Source organism: Muntiacus reevesi, chromosome 16 (assembly GCF_963930625.1).
Source record: "Muntiacus reevesi chromosome 16, mMunRee1.1, whole genome shotgun sequence".
Taxonomy (NCBI): domain Eukaryota; kingdom Metazoa; phylum Chordata; class Mammalia; order Artiodactyla; family Cervidae; genus Muntiacus; species Muntiacus reevesi.
Window position 1 is genome coordinate 41923254 of NC_089264.1, and position 25431 is coordinate 41948684.

General features: G+C 36.8%; 1 protein-coding gene across 1 annotated transcript in view; it reads right to left on the reverse strand.

Moving 5' to 3' along the window:
- Positions 1 to 25431, reverse strand: part of DHX15 (DEAH-box helicase 15) — a 54808-nt gene that overhangs the window by 23822 nt on the left and 5555 nt on the right. Inside the window, exons 2-5 of the mRNA XM_065907158.1 lie at positions 23432 to 23867; positions 18463 to 18656; positions 4043 to 4202; positions 2055 to 2273 (exon numbers count right to left, since the gene is read on the reverse strand). Coding sequence (XP_065763230.1) covers positions 2055 to 2273; positions 4043 to 4202; positions 18463 to 18656; positions 23432 to 23867 — 1009 coding nt within the window. The remainder of the gene's footprint in view (positions 1 to 2054; positions 2274 to 4042; positions 4203 to 18462; positions 18657 to 23431; positions 23868 to 25431) is intronic.

Here is a 25431-nt window from a genome sequence, read left to right on the forward strand (position 1 = left end):
CTATCCTGTGTAGGGTGGTGTCACTAATGTATCACGGGCATTATAATAGCTAAAACATTCACCTGAACAGTGACTTTTAACCTAAAGGAACAGAAAAATGGCCTTTAGAGCTTGTTAAGGATGCAGATTCTTACAGCACTTCATCCGCGAATTTTATCTGTTTCAGCAAGCCTGAAACAGGGCCAAGAACTTGCTTTAACAAATTCCCCTACCCAAGGCAGGCAGGTACACTTGAGAAAAAAATGTTCTAGAGCAGGGATCAGATCTCTTACTATAAAGGGCCAAAATTTTTTAGGCTTTGCATCCATATACCACCTCTGAAGCATATTCTTTGTTTTCATGTACAACCCTTTAAATACGTAAAAACAATTCTTAACTAGCAGACCACACAAAAACTAAAACAAGAAGAGAGTCAAGCACATGTAACTAAATTAATTAAAATTCTATAAAATTAAATTCTAGTTCCTCCTCTCACTAGCTGCAATGCAAATACTCAAGTCCATTATATTGTTGCGGCTACAGAAACTAAGATTGTGATCTGGTTTTATCACTTCATGGCAAACAGATGGGGAAGCAATGAAAACAGTGACAGACTTTATTTTGGGGGACTCCAAAATCACTGCAGATGGTGACTGCAGCCATGAAATTAAAAAACGCTTGCTCCTTGGAAGAAAAGCTATGACAAACCTAGACAGCATACTAAAAGGCAGAGACATTACTTTGCTGACAAAGGTCTGTCTAGTCAAAGCTATGCTTTTTCCAATAGTCATGTATGGATATGAGAGTTGGACTATAAAGAAAGCTGAGAGCCAAAGAACTGATGCTCTTGAACTGTGGTGTTGGAGAAGACTCTTGAGAGTCCCTTGGACTGCAAGGAGATCCAACCAGTCCATCCTAAAGGAAATCAATCCTGAATTTTCATTGGAAGAGCTGATGCTGAAACTCCAACTTTGGCCACCTGATGGGAGGAGGAGCTAACTCATTGGAAAAGACCCTAATGCTTGCAGAAGACTGAGAGGAGGAGAAGGGGGCAATAGAGGATGAGACGGCTGGATGGCAACACTGACTCAATGGACATGAGTTTGAGCAAAATCAGGGAGATAGTGAAGGACAGGCAAGACTGGTGTGCTGCATTCCAATGGGCTGCAAAGAATCAGACATGACTGAGCAACTGAACAGCAACAACTATATTCAACAGTATCGATATAAAACATTTCCAGATGTGAAGCAAGTTCTAATGGAGTAGCACTGTTCTAGAAACTTACTCAGAATACTCTCAGATCAGACCCTACACCTGACCTAGCAAATAAAAATCTGCAAGATTTCCAAATGACTGGCATGTATACTAGTTTGAGGACACTAGAAAATTCACAAAGCCTATTACAACAAATGACAAGCTTTCAGAAAACCTCTAAAAGAGTTTCTTTTATCCAGATAACTCACTGAGCTTATTTAAGCCATCAAGAATTTCATAGCACACCTGTAAACATCTTGGTGGAAATGAGTTTAGAAAATGCTGCCATGAGAGAATAAAATTCCTATCTTAAAAATGATGTAAATTCTAACTAAAGAATTTCAGTGATTCCTTCCAATTCTCAGTAAACACATGTAAGAAGACAAAAACAAAACACAAACATTTGTTTTGATGGTAGATTGGCACCTGAGTTACCCAAATTCACTTACAAACTAAATTACTGCCTAGAGTAACCAGATTTCATTCATGCCTCAGCAGAATGGCAAATCAGCACAGAAACACTTGCCACTCAGGTCTCTCCAAAGTTGAGACTAAAACTGCTAAATCCTGAACTTCTAAAAGCATTTAATATTCTCAGGATATCAACTAGAATACAAAGGCTAATGGCATACAAGGGTATATTCCTAGAGTATATAAATAAAAGCAGCTATATATTTCATATATAAATACAATCATGCTGAAGAAAAACTTTATAGACCTTGGGATGAGAAATACATGGTTAATATGTGTTGGGTTCTTAAGTTTAAAGCTGTTTCCTAATAGAAATCATATAAATAAGGAAGCAAATAATGACAAATACCTCTTGACCAGTTAAGAAAAGTAGCAGATCGCCTTCCTCCTCTTCACACATATGAATTTGGATCACGGTTCGAATTGCCGCTTCAAGATAATCTCTCTCTGGTTCGGGAGTATAAAAGATCTCAACAGGATGTGTACGCCCAGGAATAGTTAAGAGAGGACAGTTATCAAAGTAAATCTGGAATTTTCCTGCATCCAGAGTAGCACTCATAACTATAACCTGAAAAGAAAACAATAAATTATTTGAAGCTGTCTTCAAAGGTTGTAAAGAGATGAGTAATGTTTACTGCTCCATATATATCAACTACTGTGTCTCCAGTGGCTCAGACAGTAAAGAATCGGCCTGCAATGCAGGAGACCGTCGTTCTACCCCTTGGTCAGGAAGATCCCCTGAAGACAAGAAGGGCTACCCACTCCAGTATTGTTTCCTGGAGAATTTCAAGGACAGAGGAGCAAGGCGGGCTACTCTATGGGGGTCACAAAGAGTCAAGACATGACTAAGCAACTAACACTTTCACTCTTCATGTATCGATTATGCCTTAAAAGTTGTGATAAAAAAATCAAATGTAGAAAAGCTGAGCTACAGTAAATTTACATTTTTAAAAAGTAGGAATAAACCTGTTATCTAATAAATAAACTACCATATATTTTCATGAAGCAACACCTTAAAAACCAAAGTTTATAAAATTACATAAAAGGAATTGATAAGACATCAATATGTAATATGATTGTTTCCATGCTAGTAAAAAAAAAACACATGACAACCTTGCACACAGGGAAAAACAAAGAAAGAAAAAAAAATAAATCAGTGGTACAAACATTTCTCCATTCTTCCAAATCATCTTTACTAAGCATAAGTTCTTCAGAAAATTTTCTGAAACAAACAGGTTTTCTATACTACTGAAAAAGCCACAGCGACAGAAGTCTGTTCAGGTGCAGGCTGCCTGACTGTGGTCACCCACTCTTTATTTAAACTACACATGACAAAACCCATTAAATAGAAAGCTCTCCCATTAAACGTTCCATTACAGAGTTCTTAATTTCTACTTTTGAGTTCCTCCCTCGAAATTTCAATAGCTTGTAACGTTTAATCAGGAACAGTACTCGTAGTTATTCAAATATATATATTCTTTAAAAGTTTAATTTTTAAAGTCAAATCAAACTCAGTATCAATTTTTTTAAGACCCAGATCTTTCTCCCCAGTGTACAAACCTCTGTAACACATACAATAACACTCAATACTAAGTTCCAATGAACTGCACACATATAATACAAAAAGGGAACTTCATAAAATCTGGGAGACAAAAATGTCCACAAAGTTAGTCAGTTTTAAGCCCTTATCAACACAGTAACACTGGCCAGGGTTTAACTGGTATAATGGACCGCGGGCGGGGGGCTGGGGGAAGAACCAAGACCCTAGGTTAAGGGAAGGCATTTCTGAGGAGCAGTATGTTTTGGATAGTTATTCCACTCTCCAGCATTACGAGTTAGAATGAGTGAGTTTGTGTTAGGACAAGAACAAAGATTTGATCCTTAATGAAGGTGTCTCCTTGTACTTAATAAAAAGCAGGGTGAGCACAAGGTTTAAAAACACCATGGCATAAAATCATTTGAAATGAAACAAAAAACTGGGTGGACTATATAATGAAATGATTAAAAACATATTGCTAAGAAGTGGAAGTATATTTAAAATCTAAAACAAAGGCACAGCAAGAGAAATTAAAAAGAATGTATAAACCACTGCCTGTACTCTCCTTATTTGCTTTTTAATTTTCATTTATTTTTATTAGTTGGAGGCTAATTACAATATTGTAGTGGGTTTTGTCATACATTGACATGAATCAGCCATGGATTTACATTCCTTATTTGCTTTTATAGGTGATTATTTTTGTAGTTGTAGTGATCAGCATGTACTCCCTTTTAAATATATATATATATATATTTTCATATACAGGATTTTTAAAGAACCAAACAAATAAACTAATTCACCTTTAAATCTGATCTCTGTCTAACAACCTCCTTCAGAACACCCATGAGAATATCTGTAGCCAATGTCCTTTCATGAGCCTCATCAAGAATTATTACACCATAACGCTCCAAGAGAGGGTCATTCATTGCTTCACGAAGTAGCATCCCATCAGTCATATACCTATATTGACAAATAACATGTTGGTTATTTAGTGCATTTAAAGTTCAAGACATAAATACGAAATGCAAAGACATCAGATAAATATAAATTAAACCCTTGTCCAAAATAAATGTGTTTTTATTTCATAATCAATTACAAAATCAAGCTTCCAGAAAAACTTTTTAGTAAATGTATCAAACAAGTTATACATTATCAAATTCTGTCAAATGAAACTATTGTAATACCAAAATGCCCTGAGAAACAATGTTAATCTGATAACAGAATTAAACACATTTCACACAAATGCCAAAGTGAAAATGGTCACTTAAATAAATTTCTTAAAAACAAAATAAAATTTAAAATGTTCAACTTGAAGAAAACAACCAAAAAACCATTTTAAATTGCTTTATCACATTACAGCACTAAAATGTTGTATTTCTTTAAAACTGCACTAACTTCCCACTTAAGCTAACAGGTTCAAAAGGGCTGAGAGAGCATGAGTCTACCATCTTTTTCTCAGCTCTAATTCAATAAAATGATGGTAAAGAATCAGAAAAAGGAATACATTCATGGAATAAGGAGCAACATTATGCTGTGGAAATGCTGATAAATTACGGAAAAAACAAGGCATATAGCATTATCTATATCAAAGAACCAAAGAGGAAAACTAGGTTTAGGGATGGTTTGAGAGAAGACAGCTAATACAGAATCCAGGCACTCAGATGAAGGGTGATCTGAAGAATGATTTGTATGGGTCAGAGAATCTCCTGTCTGTTCCATTCTGGCTGCTACTGTCACTAATACAAAACATCCTGCATTTGGCACTTGGACAAAATGAAGTCTGCTTGCAAACACTGAAGTTACAGGCCATCCAGTTAAATACAAATCCATGGTTTTATTTACATAATTAAAACAAGTATAAAAATCTGAAGCCATCATTTATGACTTCACCATTGTGGCTCTATTTTTCACAAATTAATCTAATCTTTCAAGGACCAACTTTGTATTTTTAGCCAAAACCATCTGTTGAAGCACTGAGTTCAACAAAATGACAGTGTATAACCCAAGTGAACCCTTCTCTTTATTCTGCCTAAACTTAGTTGTAAATTAAGACTTTTGGCAAAGAAATACATCTTTACTTGATATATTTTATACTTCTTTCTTCTTTGGTCCTATTTTAAAATGGAAACGATCACATTCTTGACATTGGCACAGCACTACCTGCAAGATTATTTTATATTAAGACCATGAAAGCAAAAACAGAGCCAATTAAACTATGCCTCAATGCCTTAACCACAGTGCATGAATCAACTACTCTAGTCTCTAGATGTTTTGAAATATCTTGATCTATGAGGACACCTGGTAATTTCTCCTGCCTGCAGGTGTTATTACTGACACAAGCTAGGCAGTCCTTGTGTACATTATCTCAGTAGCAGAACATTAACACCCTTTCATCTACTTGTGGATAATTTCCTTAGTTTCAGCAATACTCCATCTTTTGCTTTGCAAGGCAAAAAACATGGATTGGTCACTCTGAACAATATCTGCTTTGACACTACCAACTTTACACCCTGTTACTCAGTTTCCAAGCCTACTCAATTCAACATGGAATTTTAGTGTAGTGAAAATACTGTAATTAACAAATGAACTCAACATATGTAGTTCCAGACATACTTATTATTTATGTGAAGTGACGAAATGTACAGCTAGATCAAGTTCAATCATTGACAACCACCTAACTTCCACCTGTAAGACCCTCAACACTGTAAAATGCATTCTAATGTCACATATTAAATTGTGATTAAAAAGTCACTAAGCATCGAACTTTCCCTTGAAAATCCCTTTAAAAAACAATACCCCTTTATTTTGATTTTTCCTCAACAAGTTTCAGACCACCACGTGATGATGGCATCCAAAAGCAGAGCTGACCCAAATACTCATTCTTTCATATTTTTCTAAGAAGAGGGGAACAATTAAAGATGGCAGCCTATAGCTATAATTAGATTAATGAACTATTATTCGCTCTTTTATTAACAATTATGCATTATCACCTGTACCAAGTTAAATGGTCAACTAAACCCAAATCCTCAGACTTCCAGATTCTAGAATCAGAATTAACATAATTAAATTTGCTGCTTTCCCAGGGAGTACTAGTAGTTAACTTTTCCAGGGCTTTAAAATCAGTGGAATAGACTACTAAGACTAGGTATCAGTATACCGATTCCCAATCCCAGGCCCCTCAGACACTGACATACTCTCCTCAAAGTCTACGACTTTCCTGGTGATCCGAAGATTGAGAACTCGCCTGCCAATGCAGGGAACACAGGTTTGATTTCTGGTCTAGGAAGATTCCACACGCCCAGGGGCAAATAAACCCAAGCACAACTAGTGAGCCTGTGCTCCAGAGCCCAAAAAGCGCAACTACTGAAGCCTGAACACCCTAGAGCCCTTGCTCCACAACGAGAAGCAACAGCAATGAGAAGCCAGAGCACGGCAACAAAGGGCAGTCTTCACTCACCACAACTAGAGAAAGCTCTCGTGCACAACGAAGAAAAATTTTAAACAAGCCCAGAAAAAAAAAAAGTAGAAAGCTATCACCTGATGATTTGCTAGCTATATGAAACCCTTTCCCAAAAAACCAAAGTAACACTGATAGAATACAAAAAGGGCAGAACCAGGTTCTGATAGCCCTAACTATTTTCTTTTACCCAGATCAAGTTTTTCTACCTTTCATAGTAGCAATTAAATATTTACCCAGACTAAGGGGTGAGCCATAAAAATAGGGCGCCACAATAATAAGCTGTAATTATATAATTTTGAAGTTTTATTAATGGACTAGTAACCAAAATTTCCCAGGACAGCCAAACTCTACATTTTACTAGGTATCCTATTATCCACAATGTTTCTCTAACTGTCTCGGGAAAATAAGCTTAAAAAGTAATCAGTATCATCTAGGAACTTGTTAGAAATACAGAACTGGCCTCACTTGGGATCTACTTGATCAAAAAATTTGCATAGATGGCAACCTGTGTTTGCTTTCACATTTTCACATTTTGATGCTTGCTAAACTACAGAAAAGTGTTAGTCACTCAGTCGTTACACTTTGTGACCCCATGAACTACAGCACACCAGGCTCTCCCATCCATGGATTTCTCTAGGCAAGGATACTGGAGCCATTCCCTTCTCCAGGGGACCTTCCTGACCCCCAGGTATCCAACCAGAGTCTCCTGCACTGCAGCCAGATTCTTTACCATCTGACTTATTACTGTTTGTTTTATATTTACTTTAGACTACAGAAATGAAGTTAGACAAAAAGCAAATTCAAGCAATTTTTTATTCAAATTCAAAATGGGTTGTAGAGTTGCAAAGACAACTTGCAACATCAACAATGTGTTTCACCCAGGAACCGCTGAAGAACGCATAGTGCAGTAGCGGTTCAAGTAGTTTTGTAAAGGAGACGAAGCCTTGATGATGAGGAGGACGGGGGCTGGCCATCGGAAATTGATAACGACCAAATGAGAGTAATCACTGAAGATGATCCTCTCATAACTAGATGAGAAGCTGTCGAAGAACTCAACTATGACCATTCTATGGTCGTTCAGCATTTGAAGCAAACTGGAAAGGTTTGCTGAAAACGCTCAGTAAATGGGTACCTCATGAGCTGACCACAAATCAAAAAAACTGTCGTTCTGAAGTGTTGTCTTCTCTTATTCTATGCAACAACAGCGAACCATTTCTCAATCATTTGCAATGTGCGACAAAAAGTGGATTTTATACTACAACCACCAAAAACAAGCTCAGTGGTTAGACCAAGAAGCAGCTCCAAATCACTTCCCAAAGCCAAATTTGTACCAAAACAGTTCACAGCCACTGTTTGGTCTCTGCCCATCTGATCCACTACAGCCTTCTGAATCCTGACGATACCATTACATCTGAGAAGTATGCTTGGCGACTCAATAAGATGCACTGAAAACTGCAATGCCTGCAACCATTAGTCAACAGAAAAGGCCCAATTCTTTGCCACAAAAACGTTCGACTGCAGTTGCACAACCAACACTTCAAAAGTCAAACAAATTGGTCTACGAAGTCTTGTCTCATCCGCCATATTCACCTGACTTCTCACCAACCAACCAGCACTTCTTCAAGCATCTTGACAACTTTTTGCAGGGAAAATGCTCCCACAACCAGCAAGGAGGCAAAAAGTGCTTTCCAAGAGTTGAAGCATGGATATTTTTTTTTACACTACAGGAATAAACAAACTTACTTCTTGTAGGCAAAAATTTATTAATAAAGATGTGTTTGAGCCTAATTGCAGTGATTTAAAATTCACTGTCTAAAACTGCAATGGTATTTTAAAAATTATTATTTTTTCCACTCATGATCTTTTAAATTGAAGTATAGTCAATTTAGGGCTTCCCTAGGAGCTCATTGTTTCATGACAAATAGATGGGGAAACAGTGGAAACAGTGATTGACTTCATTTTTGGGGGGCTCCAAAATCACTGCAGATGGTGATTGCAGCCAAGAAATTAAAAAAAGATGCTTACTCCTTGGAAGGAAAGTTATGACCAACCTAGACAGCATATTAAAAAGCAGAGATATTCCTTTCCAACAAAGGTCTGTCTGGTCAAGGCTATCTATGGGGTTTTTCCAGTAGTCATGTATGGATGTGAGAGTTGGACTATAAAGAAAGCTAAGCACCAAAGAATTCATGCTTTTGAATTGTGGTGTTGGAGAAGACTCTTTTTTTTTTTTTCCCCTACATTCTAATACTATATTTTTATAACGAAATATTTTTGAAAACCATCAGCCTACTCTACATTTTTTTTTCTTTATAATAAAGAAAAATAAAGAATGGAGAAGACTCTTGAGAGTCCCTTGGACTGCAAGGAGATCCAACCAGTCCATCCTAAAGGAAATCAGTACTGGGTATTCACTGGAAGGACTGATATTGAAGCTGAAGCTCCAATATTTTGGCCACCTGATGCAAAGAGCTGACTCATTTGAAAAGACCCTGATGTTGGGAAAGATTGAAGGCAGAAGGAGAAGGGGATGACAGAGGATGAGATGGTTAGATGGTATCACCGACTCAATGGACATGAGTTTGGGTAAACTCCGGGAGTTGGTGATAGACAGGGAGACCTAGTGTGCTGCGGTTCATGGGGTTGTAAAGAGTCAGACACGATTGAGTGACTGAACTGAACTGAAGAAGCTCAGTTGGTAAAAGCATCCACGTGCATAGAAGGAGACCCAGGTTCAATCCCTGGATCGGGAAGATCTCCTGAAGAAGGAAATAGTTTCCCACTCCAGTATTCTTGCCTGGAGAATTTTATAGACAGAGGAGCCTGGTGAGCTACAGTCCATGGGATCGCAAAGAGTCAGACATGACTGAGCGACTGACAGACACATAGCTGATTTACAATGTTATGCTTATTCTGCTGCACAGTAAAGTGATTCACTTATATATACTTTTAAAATATATATTCTCCATTATGGTTTACCATAGGATATTGAATATAGTTCTCTGTGCTATACAGCAGGACCTTGTTTATGATAGCGTTTTAAAACAGCACCATCAAAATGACTGTCAACTGGGTAGCAATGTCTGGAAAGCTGAGAAAAGCATCGTAGATTCCAAAAAGAAATACAAATGGCTCCTAAGTACATGTAAAGATGCTCAATTTCATATAAAAGAAATGCAAATTAAAATCAGAGATCTCACTTTTTAACTTACAATATAAGACAAAGATAAAAAGGGTCCACAACAAAGTGTTGGCAAGACCATAGAAACAGATACTCACTTGCTCATCCCTTAGTCAGAGTAGCTAAAACATGGCAACAGCTAATAAAACTCCAACACACCCTCTGACCCAATCAGTTTCATTTTTAAGAAACTCATTTCACAGATATATTCACCTGAACATGTGTGAAAAAATGTGTGTACAAGATTATAAGAGAATACTAAGGACACCAACTAATTTTAATAAAGGAAACTGTAAATTCTGTCCACCTAAGGAATTAAACTATGCAGCCATTAAAACAAATGAAGCAACTTTACACTGTTGCAGAACAATCTCCAGGAAAAATATAAGTGAAACTAGCAGCCATATGTCTTGAACCAGCCCTACTATTAAAGCTGAAGTTTAATATGTTCTGAAAATCCTAGTTATGAGCTGCTATTCCACTCCTGTTAGGATTTTGGTTACCTTTCAAAGTATAGGCTTTATTCTGGCATGACTAAACATGCAGATAAATCAAAACTGTTTCTAGAGGATCCAAACTTTGCTCAGCATGACCAAAAGAAGTTCCTGGTATCTATTTCACAGAACTAGTACAACCCAAGTAATTAGATTTACTACCTTACAAATACTTACACATAAATAATTCTATGGGGCTGAAGAATGAGGTTAGAGAGGAATTAACAACATATACAGTGGTTAAGGACATACCCTTTTTGCAAGACAAACCTTGGTCAAGTCCCTGCTTTCTTACTGGAACTTTCTTAAGCAAGTTCAACTTCTTCTAACGCTCCATTTGAAAAATGAGAATACAATAGCTATCATTCAAATTAAATAAAAACAACATATAATAAACCACCTAAATGCACCAACTGCCCGGCACTTGGTAAGTATTCAATACAGTAGAACTGTACACTACACTCTTAACTAACCTTCACCTAATGAATGAATCCTTGGGAAAATCAATTTTACTCTACAAACATATTAGAATATAGCCACACTTCTGCCCCTACCAACTGGGCCAACACAATCATATATTACACAATGATAACCTTTTAGGGCAGAAAAGAGAGTTGTATGTACATATCCTAAGTTATATGCTTCAGAAAAGCTTGAAAAAAGATAAATCACATACAAAAAACCATCAAATGTGAGGTAACTATAGAGGAGTGAAAGGGGAATTCCAGAAGACTGAACTCTTAAAACTCCAGAAAAGCAACACCCGTGTATTTTGCAAGTGTCTCAGTTTAATCTCACTTTAAGAACTAGACATTTACTAAGTAATGGAACTACAAAGGGCCCACATTCAAGGAAACGGTGCTGGTTCTACATTAACAGATTGATAAATTAATGTGTAAGTTTTAGGTTAAAATAAAATGCTTAAAGTTCACATAAAATTTCTATTTACCATTTAGTTTTTAGACGAATCCACTACAATCCAGTCAAGTGACGTCTCTATTAAAGAAAAGCTACCCACAATAAAGCGCCTACACAAACAGCTTTGTGTGTGGTAATTTCTTCAAACTTATAATGGATCAAGACTTCTGAAACAGACCATGACCACTAGTACTTAATGCAATTTTCTACATGTAACTTATTTTTGTTTAAAGCCCCTATCAAGCCCCTATCAGCAGAATACTTCTCTGAATGACAACAGTAAGGAACAGACAAATGACAAGGCTAAAACAGCTTGCATTTATCAGGGATAATAACCACATATACTGATTTTATAAAATACTGTTCTTTTCATCACCAAATATGATGAGTCTAAGTACCCTACCCATCCTTCACAGTGTCAACACTATGAAATGGTTGATCATCTCCCAAAAAACTAACAATTTTTAAACATGTTTAGAGTGAAAGTTATTATACTTTCTGAACAGCTACTGATAAAACTCATCAAATTACCTTCATCCATCAAAATGACTGTTTTCTTGTATCAATTAGTACTTCCATATGACATGGGTACAAAGAGTTGATAATGTATTTTAAGTAGTATATATAGAAGTCAGTTTAAAAAATAAAAGTTGTTCTACCTCTTTCAGAGGACTTCCCTGGTGGCTCAGATGGTAAAGAATCGGCATGTCATGTGGGAGACCTGGGTTTGATCCCTGGATTGGGAAGATCCCTAAAGAACGGAATGGCAATCCACTCCAGTATTCTTTTGCCTGGAGAATCTCATGGACAGAGCCTGGGGGACTAGAGTCCATGGGATCACAAAGAGCTGGACACGACTGAGCAACTAACACAGCTCTTTCAAGTGATCTGGCTATTCCCAGACTCATGTCTAACTTACACAGCTCGCATACAACCCCCTAGCGCAATCTAGGTTTACATCACTGTGTAGAAAAATACAGGTGGCAGCATCCAATCTGACTCGGAGGCGTAAGAAACTGCTGTGTTCCAACAGCAAAGACATCACATTATCAAATAATGGTAAGAGTGAAATCAATTATTCAGCTTTTTCTTTCAATGTCCAATATTTGTTTAATGGGCTATTAAGTTGTTAGAACATAAATTCTTATTAGAATTTTGAGTTATTTCTCTAGGCCCAGAGTGCCATGAGAAACTCCTGACAGTAAGCATGCTATAAACCAAAGCAGCATGAGAATGTCTACTCTACTTAAAATCCAACTTATCCACGTAGTTAACTTGCCTATCTAGGTCTCTCCATCCTTCTCAGCTCAAAAGAAGTACTTCCTCTTCTGTGAAATCATCTACACAACTCATGTGACATTCAAACTACCTTAACTGCTTCGTAGCATACGTCCTCTACCAAGTCAGAGAAGAGTCAACGACACTGACACAGTTCCTTAATATACATAACGCTCCTTTCACTTGTAAAGGGACGAAGATCTATACAGGGTGAAGCCTGACATTCTCAGCAAAAGCATTACCCAGCATGAGTAACACTGATCTAACTATAACCACAGCACTACATACAGCGTTATATTGGCTACAATGAGAACAAACTACTACTAGATGCAAACAGTCACAAGGAAAGGTACCATAGAGTACTCTGAATAATTTGAAATCTAAAATGTTTTAATGCAATTCTAATACTTAGAAAAAGTCAAACAGAAAACATCACATCGTATTTATAAAATACACAGCCAGGGACGGGGGAGCCTCGTGGGCTGCCGTCTATGGGGTCGCACAGTCAGACATGACTGAAGCGACTTAGCAGCAGCCAGTTATTAACTTAGATGCTGAAGATCAGCAGCCTAAGCATACAGCTTTATTTTGGCAAATAGCCAAAATACATTTGGTATGTTTCAGAGTTAGAGATCTAATCAAGCAAAAGAAACACTTAAGAAATTATCAAGAAATAAGGACGATATGGCAACCCACTCTACTACCCTTGCCTGGAAAATCCCACGGACGGAGGAGCCTGGCAGGCTACGGTTCACAGGGTTGCAAAGATTTGGACACGACTGAGCCACTGAGCACATGAGGAAACTACATCGTTTTTTTAGAACACACTGCTCATCCCTCACATGTCCATACCTTCTGAAGGAAATGATCTCTTGTCTTTATAACAGAATTTACAGAAAGCTAGGATGGACATGCATGTTCTGAGTATTTTCTTAAAAGATGTTGGCACTATAAACAAAGAGAGACTTCTCCAACCAATCCCTTGCTAGTGCTTTAAACACTTTGTGTTTACACAAAGGTCAAATGTAACACTGTATGCAGACCTTCAGGAAACCAAGTTAGCTTTGTATGAATTAAAAGTCAACAGAATTTTTTCTACGGTGACAACAGTGATTTTTTTAGTTTCTATAACAGGAACTGCTGAAGTGGTAAATAACCACATTTATTCTTTACATCTACTCCTTTCTGAAGATCCAGTAAAACTACCTTTCCCTAATTCAGAGATACACTTGAATTAGAACAAAGCCCACCATACAACAGATGCTCGATAGTTTATAATTGATGTTTATATAATCAATAATCTCTAAAGACCAGATTTGCTTCCACATCTTACTCTCAGCCCTAAAAGAATATTTAGATTCATTCATTCATTTCATATTGACAAGTAACATCAATGTTTAATTCACGCTAAACCCCCCAAATTGTAGTTCAAATACTGTATTAAAAAGTACTTTATTAAATTAGCTTTGTAAGTCCATTTTAAATTAACTAGGTTAGCTGGTTAATTAAAATACAAGAATTTCTCATAGTGAAAATCTACCACCACCATCAGCAGCAGCAAGAGAAGAAATGCTGACTTAGCACTTGCTGTGTTACAGGTAACATTCTAAGGGACACACACAAATTACATATTTGATCTGAGAACAATCCTAAGATGTAGCTGTTATTATCAGCTCCATCTTCTGAAAAAGCAGTAAGCTCAAGGAGGTTAACTAATGTGGACAAAATCACAGCCACTAAGTGGCAGAACCAGGACACACTAGGCACTATGATCCTAGAGTCTGTGCTCTACAATCTATTTCCTTTGGATTCTTTTCTCAAATTTTTAGAACAAGACTGCCTTGTTAGAAATCCACTCTGGAAACTCTAAGTAGTCATGCAGCTGGTCCTTCGAACTGTTTCCTGAGGTCCCAAAGAATCTGCTATGGCAATGGCTGGTAAATCCTCCCCAAGTAGCAACCTTAGAGGTTCTGTTAATACTAGGCTCTTATATTTGTTATGTACTTTTAGATTCTCTTTCATCTTCTCACCTCAACTGCCTTTTGGAAATTAAAAAATTCCCCAAGTTTCTGAACCATGCTCTCTGAAATAGTACTTCTTTAGCTGGTTTGTTCAAAACATCTCTCCCTCAGGTTTTACAAAGGGTTTATCACATCTTAAAACCCAGGCTGTTTATTTCCCTCATCACTCAATTAGATTTAGACTATGTCCTATCTTAATTATTCTCGATTTTCCAGCAGCTTGTCCTTAAGTTATATAAAAGATAAACATCTCAAGATGCTTATCTACTCTTACAGAGCTAACATCATGTATTCTCCAAGAAAGAGCTGCAACACTTTCTGCTTCATACACATTATCCCAGATTGAGTTCTTAGCCTTCTGACAAATTCCAAAACTGAAATGAAACTGATACTCAAAACCAAACGATTCAAAATAAAAGGCAAATTACATACATCAAATCAACCTATCACTGTACCTTCTCCGCCAAGGCAAGTTTAAGCAATCAGGGAAAATGTCCTTCTGTGAAAACTCTACCCTTTCCACAATTATGTTCACTGATAGTCTACACTGTAGTGACTAATTTTCACACTCCTCTGCTGCCCCTTCCATGTCATATTAAAAAAAAAAAAAAAAAAAAAAGATTCATGCACAAGTATACAAACTCCCTTCCCAATGGGTTTATGTTCCAATCAGGTTAAGAAAAAGAATCAAACCAATCTTTGATTACCCTTACTGTCTGTAAACCAATCCTGAACCATCTCAAAACTGATCTGCCTTAGAAATGCTGACTCACACAGATCAGTGTAAGTAACATGAGGTAACATGAAGACTATACTGGCTTCAAGCAAAAGGTATGCCTTTTTTTTTTCCTTCAGAAAAAAAGGGTTTTAAAAAATGATGTTCCATGTGCCTAAAAAGTCTGTACCCCTACTGCTACTCCTGGCAAACCATTACTTTTACTTCAGTTCTTGACCGAAATTCTGCCTTCTCTTTTCCAGCCTCAAGTGAATTCTCAAATCATGCTTTCAAATACACTCCAAAATTCTTTCAGAGCCTAATCACAATTTGAAATTTTATATTTACTGTGTATTTGCTTTATGTGGACGGGGCCAGTTTTAGTTTTACTACTATACCTAGCACTGCCCAACACACAGAAGGTACTCTGTTATTAACTAACTGAATAAATAACTAAGCATCACTAGCCTAAGTTAAAGTTACTAGGTTCCCTCAGTATTACGATCTCTCAGTAATTTTGTAGTTTGAGGAAACAACAAAAAGGAAGCATATCACCTAAAATAATACTGAAATTAGCTACCAAAATAATAATGTAAATATTAAATATTTTAACTACCTCATTGAGGTAACCACCACCACCCCCCCCCACCAATAACTTCCATTCGAAGATGGCCAAAGGAACATACATACAAAAGACGGGAGCAGGCAAACACACAACAAATTATAAAACCAGTTAGCAGTGGTGGTTTTGAAAAGTAACTTGCCTACTGGGACTGGATAGCAATTTAAGGCTAGTCTAACACAGAGTGCACAAATTTATACTAGACCCAATCCTCTAAATAGAGCAATATTAAGACCTAGAATGTAGACACATACGTGTCCCAAACACTGAAGAAACTATCTTTGGACCATTAGCTGTATAAAGATGAAGCTAAAGTAGTCTCAAACAAATTAACTAGTAAACCAGTATTTATGTAGTGCACACAATACACCAGGAAGGACATGGTTAAATTCTCGGCTCCTCAAACAGAATCTTTATGAGTTAGTCCTCTCTACCATCCTTCTGTGGTGAAAATTAAAGGCTTCTTCTGGCTACAAAGTAGATCCATAGGCATTTTATATTACACATGAGAACAGTTAATGGAGGGCTCAAATAGTTGTCTGATGTATTCACTCTTCCTACCCAATTAACTATGTAACTAATTCTCATTAAGTTTTAGCTATTTTGAACATCTGGGTTCTCAAGAAAGGAGTTGATAGATGACTTCACAAAATATATCTAGGGATTCATAAGACATTGCACTTAATAAAGCACTTCCATTAGTTAAAACTACCACTTACTCCATACTAATAGGGTGTGTTATCACTTAAAGACGATACTAGGTTACCTTCTAGCTCTTTAAGATTCCAGGAGAAATTCCCATAAGCTTACCCTATAAGAATTAAGGTTTCTTTTTAAATTTAAATAAAGCCTCTAGAAACCATTCCATAGAAGACATCACAATGCCAAAGATAGAGCTCTCAAATCTGTTGTCATTCATTTCCTATTAACTGAACCAAAATCTTTCAGAAGCATGCATCTTTTGAAAGCCTACCACTTTCTACTATAGACATTTACACATTTTGCCCTAACATTGCATGTAACTTTCTCATCTCCCAATTCCTAAATTCTGCTCTCCCTGCTCAACTATGGCTTACTTAAAAAAAAAAAAAAAAAAGAAAAATTCAATGCACAGTAAATCAAATGTCATGTTATTGTTTCTCTTAAGGTGAGCAAAATCTGCACTTTATTATCCTCAATTCCTTGACATTATCTAACCGTAAAGTAATAAAAAATAAGTTCAGATTTTATGTAACGCTTTTGTCAATTATACTGTATTTACAACTGATAAACACCTTGACTGTCACTAAAGATCTATTCAAAAAAGATTAAGGTTTAAGTCAAAAACACACCTCATAAAGTCATAAAGACAAGCTGACTGAAGTAAACACTTAAGTTCAATTGCTATTAATTGAAGCTAATTAATAAAGCAATTATTTGGAAGTCATAATAAAACAATAAATCAAAGAAATTAGAAGAAACTGAGATGGAATTTGAAAGGTAACAAGGTTTTGGTTATGGAAAAAAATTTTAAGTTGTGATAGCACAGTTACATTTAGAGAAATCTTATTTTTGAAACAGATGCACTGAAGTATTTACAGATCAAAGTACATGATGCCTAGGATCTGCTTCGTATTTTGGGGGACACAGAAATGGGTTGAGATATGGACGAAACAAGATGAGTTTCAACTTTGAAGATGCAAGACAAGTAAATATGAGTTCATTACAGCATTATTCTACTTTTACATACATTTGAAGTTTTCTGTAAAATACATAGCTTCCCCTGTAACACTGTATGTACCTCTGCCATCAAAGACTCCTATCACTGTCTGTGTAACATCTCACCCACCACTGTCTTTTAAAAACAACCTCAGGGAGAAGACTGTACCAAGACAAAGAACTCATTAAAAAAAAAAAAAAATGAACTATCATACACATACACACAGAATAAACAAAAGATTTTCAAAAGAATTACCATCAGGCAACAAACATCACACTACTTATGCTGAATGCAAGTGTGAAAAGTATGAGAAAGCAGCTCAATATGGTTGTCAATCATATTAGAAAGAAGCTCAATACGGTGTAACAAAGAGGTTTTTGGGGAGACTCTAATAAGAGTATATTACAAAAGATTGCTCCTTTTAGTTCAAAACACATTCATGATAACACCTGTGTAATTAGTATTAAAAGCCCTCTACCCCAAATAAATCATATCCCTTCCCACACATCCTTCTTTCTAAAAATATTTTTCCTTTACTAAGATATATCATCTACCTTTCTGTCATATTTAAATGATACACTTACACCTAAGATATAAGCACCAAGTAACTAAAATCTGACCTGTGAACTTCACTGTCTACTGAACAGCTATATATATTACTAATAAAAAAAAAAGAATCCATATTAAAAGTCATCCAGTAAGCATAAGAAGGTTTAATCTGGATTATTCTAGATCTGGATAACCTGAGACTCCACGAGCAATGTCTGCTATCTGGTGGCAGAAAACTAAGAGCAGAGGGGAAAGAGTGTCCATTTTTAAAGACAGTACTTACTTAAGAATGGTTTTTGCACTACTGCAGTCTTCAAACCGAATGGAGTACCCGACCTCCTGGCCCAGCATCACGTCCATCTCGTCGGCGACCCTCTGGGCCACGCTCATGGCAGCCACCCTCCGGGGCTGGGTGCAGGCGACGCCTCTCTTGGGTCCTGGCAACGAGCGCATGTACTCCACACACCACTGCGGAATCTGGCGAATAATTTCACATTTGAATTAACTCTACTCTGCCTACACATCGAGCATGTTTAACATGAAGTGTTTGATCTCGTTCTAATAATATAAGACCAAATGCAATTCAGGCACACCACAATTATTGAGGACTCAAACTCGGAACAGCGTGAGCTCTCCGAGGCGGGGAAGGCCCCAGAGAACACGGCTCTGATGGAAACCACACCTCGGTGAGCTGAATGTGCTGGCTGGGGCCAACGTTCCGCCACCAGGCGTTTTTCTATACATGGGGGAGAAAAGTCAACTTAGGAAAATTCTAAGTTTATAACAAATGTTAGTTCCCCAAAATATTCTAAGAAACCTTTAACAATTCTTAAACAATTTAAGTTACAAAGTAACGCACACAAAAGTAGAAATCATATCTATTTGTAGTTATAAAGCTGTATCTTTCAATTCAATTCAAATTTGTTATGTTAGGGATTTCCCTGGCAGCACAGAGGTTAAGACTCCACTCTTCGATGCAGGGAGCACAGGCTCTATTCCTGGTTGGGGAACTAAGATCCTACATGCTGCACGCATTCAAAATGTTAAAAAAAAAAAAGCTAAGTCAAGAGAATCTAACTCCTATCCTTTTCTCCTCAGAAGTACATACAACGGTAACATCCTAAAGGTTAATTTTAGGAAGATCTTAAAAGTTAACTGTCAATCTCAAACGCAACAGAACCTAGAGAAGTAACAACAGCACTTCCCTGAAGGAGTGCAATGAAGGGCACAGAAGGGGCGGGGGGAGACCTACAAGTATTAAGTAGCTGGTTGCTGCCATGATGACAGCGCATTTCCTGGCTGTTTCATTATCAACAGAAGCTCAGAGATCCTCTAATTTAATGGTTCTTTCTCTACCCATTTACCTGAAAAAGAACCATGGGAAAAATCTAAGTGCTTACTACACTAAACTGGAACCCACTGCTACAAAGACACAATGGGTCTCCATCAAAGCCCTCAAGTCTATCTGGTTTTAGTGCTACAGGAAACATGGGAGTTTTTTTAGTATAGAATTTGTACAGTGATATTTGAAGAACACTGGTTGTTGTACTATTATTGCCTTGTAGACAGGTTTTCTGCAATTTTGGGATAACCGCTGTCATTGACAAGTATCTGACAAGGGAAACGAGAGATTATGCTGCTTCTCCATGAATGTAAACACGCATATCTTTAAAGGACTTAAAATGATCAAAAATACTAAACTAAAACAGAAGGGCATCTCTGGGCCTGTAAACCAACAGATCAAAGTTTATGTGGCTTTCCAGAAAAGTTTTATATGTATCTTCATTCCAGCAAACTGCCTACAAAGGCAAAATGTACTTCATACGATCAAACAAAATGAAATTCAAGTAAACACTCATTGGTCAATTAAAGTTCTTAAAAATTAATTCAGAACTCTCAAGGCAAGAACATTCACAGATTTTTAAATTCACTCTAGTGAAACAAATAGCTTACTCCCACTTTAAAAATAAGATAGGAACAACTCTGGCTAATTCATCAGTTTTTGAACTTTTGATCTCAGGACCTCTTTATACTTTTAAAAATCCAAGATGCCCAACAACTAATACATTCCTTGTGTTTGGAAATTAAAACTAAAAGCTTGTTAAAATATTTATTAATTCCTTAACAGTAAAAACCCATTCTATGTTAGCGTTAACAGTTTCTATGAAGAAAGTAAATCCTAAAAAACAAAATTTAGCGAGAGTACATTGTTGTAGATCTGCTTATTGCTAATGTCTAGCTTAAGAGAAGACAGACTCTGCTTCTATTTTGAATGTGCTACAGTATTTGTTTTGTTTTAAGTTTTGTTTGAAAAAAAATCTAAGGAACTTTTAAAGGGTTTCTAGACAATATTTGGAGACTGGCTCCATCAATATACCTATCCATATTTCTAAGAGTAGCAGTAAGAAGGAAAGGACATCATAAAATATGCTACTGACTTGCTCAAGCCAGATATCAGTTCTAAGCTATCCCTTCCCTCAGCTTCTTCCCATCCTCCATTTGTGACCATCTACCTAAAAACTGATCCATAGCCCTCAGTCTTCTTGTTTTATACATCATCCTGAGTGATTTTATTTATTCTTCTGATACACATCAAATGTCAATCCCAACCCTAGTCCTACACCTGACCTTATCATTTCACTTGAGGGATGGCTAATTTCTTGGTATCCTGAATCCAACATAAATTTAAAACCAAAACCACTTCTCACCTTTCTCCAAGTACTTAAAAATCCCTCCATGTCTCCTACTCAACAATAGTAACATCTTAACTCCAATCTGTCTGTTTTTTCTGGCTACACAGCATGGGAGGTCTTAGTTCCCTAAGCAGGACTGAACCAATGCTCCCTGCAGTGGAAGCATGGGGTCTTAACCACTGGACTGACAGAGAAATCATCAATCTGCCCTTTATTCTCCATTCTACCACCCTATACAAAATCAAATTTTTATGACTTCCTACAAAGCCTGTCATCAACATTCTCACTAGACAGGACATTTTGTAAAATTCCTTGTCATCTCCCTTCGACTTAAAGGTTCCGCTGGCCCCTTGATGTACAGCAAGGAAGCCACAGTCTTGGTCTCCCCAGCCCCATCTCCCTCTCCAAACACACGCTATACACTCTGGCCAGGGGATGTGCTCTCTCTTCTCTCTAAATGTATGCACTTGCTCATGCTGTCCCTCTGGCTGAATTAGCTTTAGTTTTTTTATTTGGCTATAGTATATGCACACCAAATTGCAATCTGCAAAGCATTCAGTATGAATCTCTGTCAAAAGTTAAACCACGGTAGATCTTGTTTGGAGAACTTCATTTTCTGATAGGCATACACACAAAAATTACTCAAAATGACTGACAATTCTTAACAGTTTTGAGTCAAGATTTAGTAGGAGTATGCCAAAAAAAGTATTTTCATGAAATTAATTATTTGAAGGGTTCTCTTCAAATCCCCTAAATGCCCTGCAACCTTAAGTATCCAAGTATCTTAAGTATTAAAAACAAACAAAAAAATCCCAAATACCAATCCAAATAATCACAAACCTCTTGTTTTGAGTTCATTTGACCTTCTTCTCCACTAACTGCTTCTAAATAAGCTCATCTCTGAAACGTTAACCATATAAGACCCCAGAAGAGCAATATGAAATAACTTGAGCTATGAAACAAAGGTACAAAGTTTTAAATATTGAACCAAACTATATCTACTATGTAGTCTAGGGCAACCTACTAAACCTCTCATAAATCTATATCTCATTTTGTTCATCTGTAAAATGGTGACTAACAACTTCCTTGCATGGCTGCTGAAAAAATGAGATAATACAAAGTACACAGTGCCTGGCTTTACCCAACTGCTGATTAAACAAGTGCTATTAAACAAACTACATAAACCACTGAAATAATTATTAAAAACATGAAACTAGTAAGTTCAGAGTTATATCTTTCCATGTATTTAATTCTTTAAATTTCCATAAGGTGATAAAAATAAACCAACAGTTTTGGTTTCTAACATCAACACTACATTTCCTCCACTTTAAAAGAAATATCCTATTTACGAAAGCTCAGTCTTTTAAGTAACAAAAACTTCCACTTTGGGTTGCTATTGTAGTATTCAAAATGTCTCCATGAAATAATTAATAATTTGTATCATTATGTAACCTTAATAAAAGATTATCTTGTAAATGCAGTACACTCAAATCTGAACACCTATCATAGATAAATAAACATGGAAAAACAGGCCAGTAGGAAACAATGTAATTATTTCAGCATGATGAATAATAATTAAAATCATTCCAACATTTTCTTGAATTTTCCAAATTTTCTACAATAGCCAAGGACTTCTACTTTTGTAAAATCTAAGAAATTTTCCGATAGGTCAGGATCAAGCATCTGAAAATAGTTATCTCACTTCTCAAGAGAATGCAAGTTAAAAACTACACTGAAATACCACTTTCCACCTATCAGATTGGCAAAAGTTCAGTAGTACACTCTAATGGTTTCCCACAACTGTTCTAATATATGCTTATGGAAGGGTAAACTGGTATGTTGCCTATTGCCTATGGAAGGCTATTTGGCTGTATGTACCAAGATTACAATTAATCCTCCTCTGACCTAGCAATGTCTGGAAATTTATCCTAAATATACACTAGCCCATGCAAAACAACCATCAGAAACAGCCTAGATGTCTATGACATGGGCCTAGCAAATAAGGGCTCATCCATGTTTGAGAAATATCCTAAGTATGTTACTAACACAACACTAGTATGTGTTTAGTTCAGGGGTGGGGAGGACGGGGACACTACTGGATGGAGGTCATAAGTAAAGAGACTTTACTTAGCTCTTCTACTTTTTTAAAAGAATAGGTATCATTCACATAGTTGAAAACAACTATAAAAACAGAAATGAAAATGACAAAAACAAAAATCACTCCAATGGTTCAGATCTCTTCACCTTGGCACCCCCAAGTATGTACCACTCCAAATTCAAAGTGGGTAGGAGAGTATCACTGCCATAATTCACATAATAAAACTGGGAGGGGGGTGGGAATCAAAACCAGTACCGCTGTTTTCCCAGAGAGACTCAGGAAAATAGGTGCTCTCCATAGAATCTCCACCCTCTAAGTCACTAAAAAGTGCTAAATACACAAAGCAGCTATGCCTCAAAATATTCTGACAGCCCAGCCAATGAGAGTAACTGCCAGGACCAAATTCACATTTAGTAAACACAAACATTAAAAAGTACGCACCACAGTATGCAGTAACTCACCTGTGTTGTTTTACCAGACCCAGTCTCACCAACAAGTACAAAGGACTGATGTCTAACCAGAATATCTGTAAACCTATCCTTGTATTCCCAAACAGGGAGCTGAAGTCGTTTCTTCAGAATATCATAGTATCGAGGCGTGTGGGGCAAGTTGGTAAATGGATTAATGCACTGTGGAAGTGATGTGTGTCCTGCATGTCCGGTGTGTGTTGAATGCGCAGAATGTGTCGAATGTGTTGAATGTGCCGAGTGGGTTGAGTGAGCTGAATGGGAAGCTTTTAAAGGTGGCAATCCAGCACTGATAAGCATAGCGTTTGTCGAAGCTCGCAATTCCTTCTCCTTTTCTTTTTCCCTTTCCCGCTCTCTATCTCCTCTATCTCTTTCTCGGTCTCGATCTTTAGACCGATCTTCACGGTCACGGTCACGATCTCGATCCTTCCTAAAAATAGAAAAAAAAAATCTTACAATTCAGGTTCCAAATTCTATGCAAAATGTCCACAGCAGCATTACAGTCACAAGAAAGTAAATGTCCAACAACCAAATAAACTGATATAAAACTCAAAGTATTAGAAACAATGAAAAAGAACTTTTAATCAAGGATTCTCCATGCCTCATTCATAACCATCTTTCCCTTCTCTAATGATGATTCAAATTCTGGTAAGAACAGTCTCTCTCCACCTTTACCCATCAGCTAAAATAACACAAGAATTCGTTTTGCAAGTAAAATCCTTTCCTTTTTAGAAGTTAAAGACTAAAGGCAGTGTGGGGAAAAGGCAGGGACAAATTAGGCAAAGAGAATGGCATCAGTCCTTCCCAAACTCTCCTTCAGGTTATGTAGAAATGTATTTCTGCACTGAAAGTGTATTCAAAACTTAACAACAAATAAATCTTTTATTGCTTCTGCTTCAAAGATAACTCCACCTCACATTACAGTCACACAAATATGGAGTTAAAGAACTAGTACATTTGCTATCTTAAGTTATAGTTTCCAAATTTTGTTCAAAAAGCATATATTACTAAGAAAAACTAAAACTTTTCACTCTGCTTTTCACTCTTTACCCTTGCACCTATCATTAACAGCAATAGTAAAACATTGGAAGTACTCTGTAAAATCTATGTATACGTTAATCATCCATAAAGTGAAAAGCAGCCCATAAAAAAAAAAATCATTGGTTACTATTAAGTTATTTAAAATTACACAAATGACCACTATATTAATCTTAGATCATTTAGTCAATTCTATTATCTACTTTTAATTACTAACTGTTGCGTCTTAGTCGCTAATTTGGGTCCAACTCTTTGACTAGAGATGATCCCTAATACAGTAAGAATTTTTAAATTATCTATGTTTATTCATTCTACTCATCGTGTGTGTGTGTGTGTGTGTGTGTGTGTGTGTGTGTGTGTGTGTGTGTGTGTGTGTGTGTGTTCGTTCTCAGTTGTGTCCCTATCTTTGAGACTTCATGGACTGTAGCCCACCAGGCTCCTCTGTCCATGGAATTTTCCAGGCAAAAATACTGGAGTGGGTTGCCATCTCCTACTTTTGGGAACTAATCTAGTTTACTTCAGACCAAATTCTACAGCAGACAAACGTACAAGGTATTTGGGCTCAGACCTGAAACAGTGAGGCAATATGGAACCATGAAACAAGCTGCTAAATATGTCTGTTCCTTATCCACAACACACAAAAGTCATGAATTTCTGATGCCCCAATTATCGGCAGCAGACAAGGGAAGTCCAATCATTCTCTGTAATAGCATATCAGCTGGGCAACAGTTACTCCCCTTAGGAGAATACAGCTAAAATGCTGAACCCAGCATGAGCCAGGATGGTTCCCCAGTAACAAAAAATGGTAAGCTGACCAATTTTATTTGTTCTTGTCCTTTCAAAAATGAAATTCTATTTTACAGAAACTTGCCTAGAGAGAAAAATCTTATTATACGTACACAAATATTCCCACACATACTTTCCACATAAAATCTTTTCATACATATATCTATAAA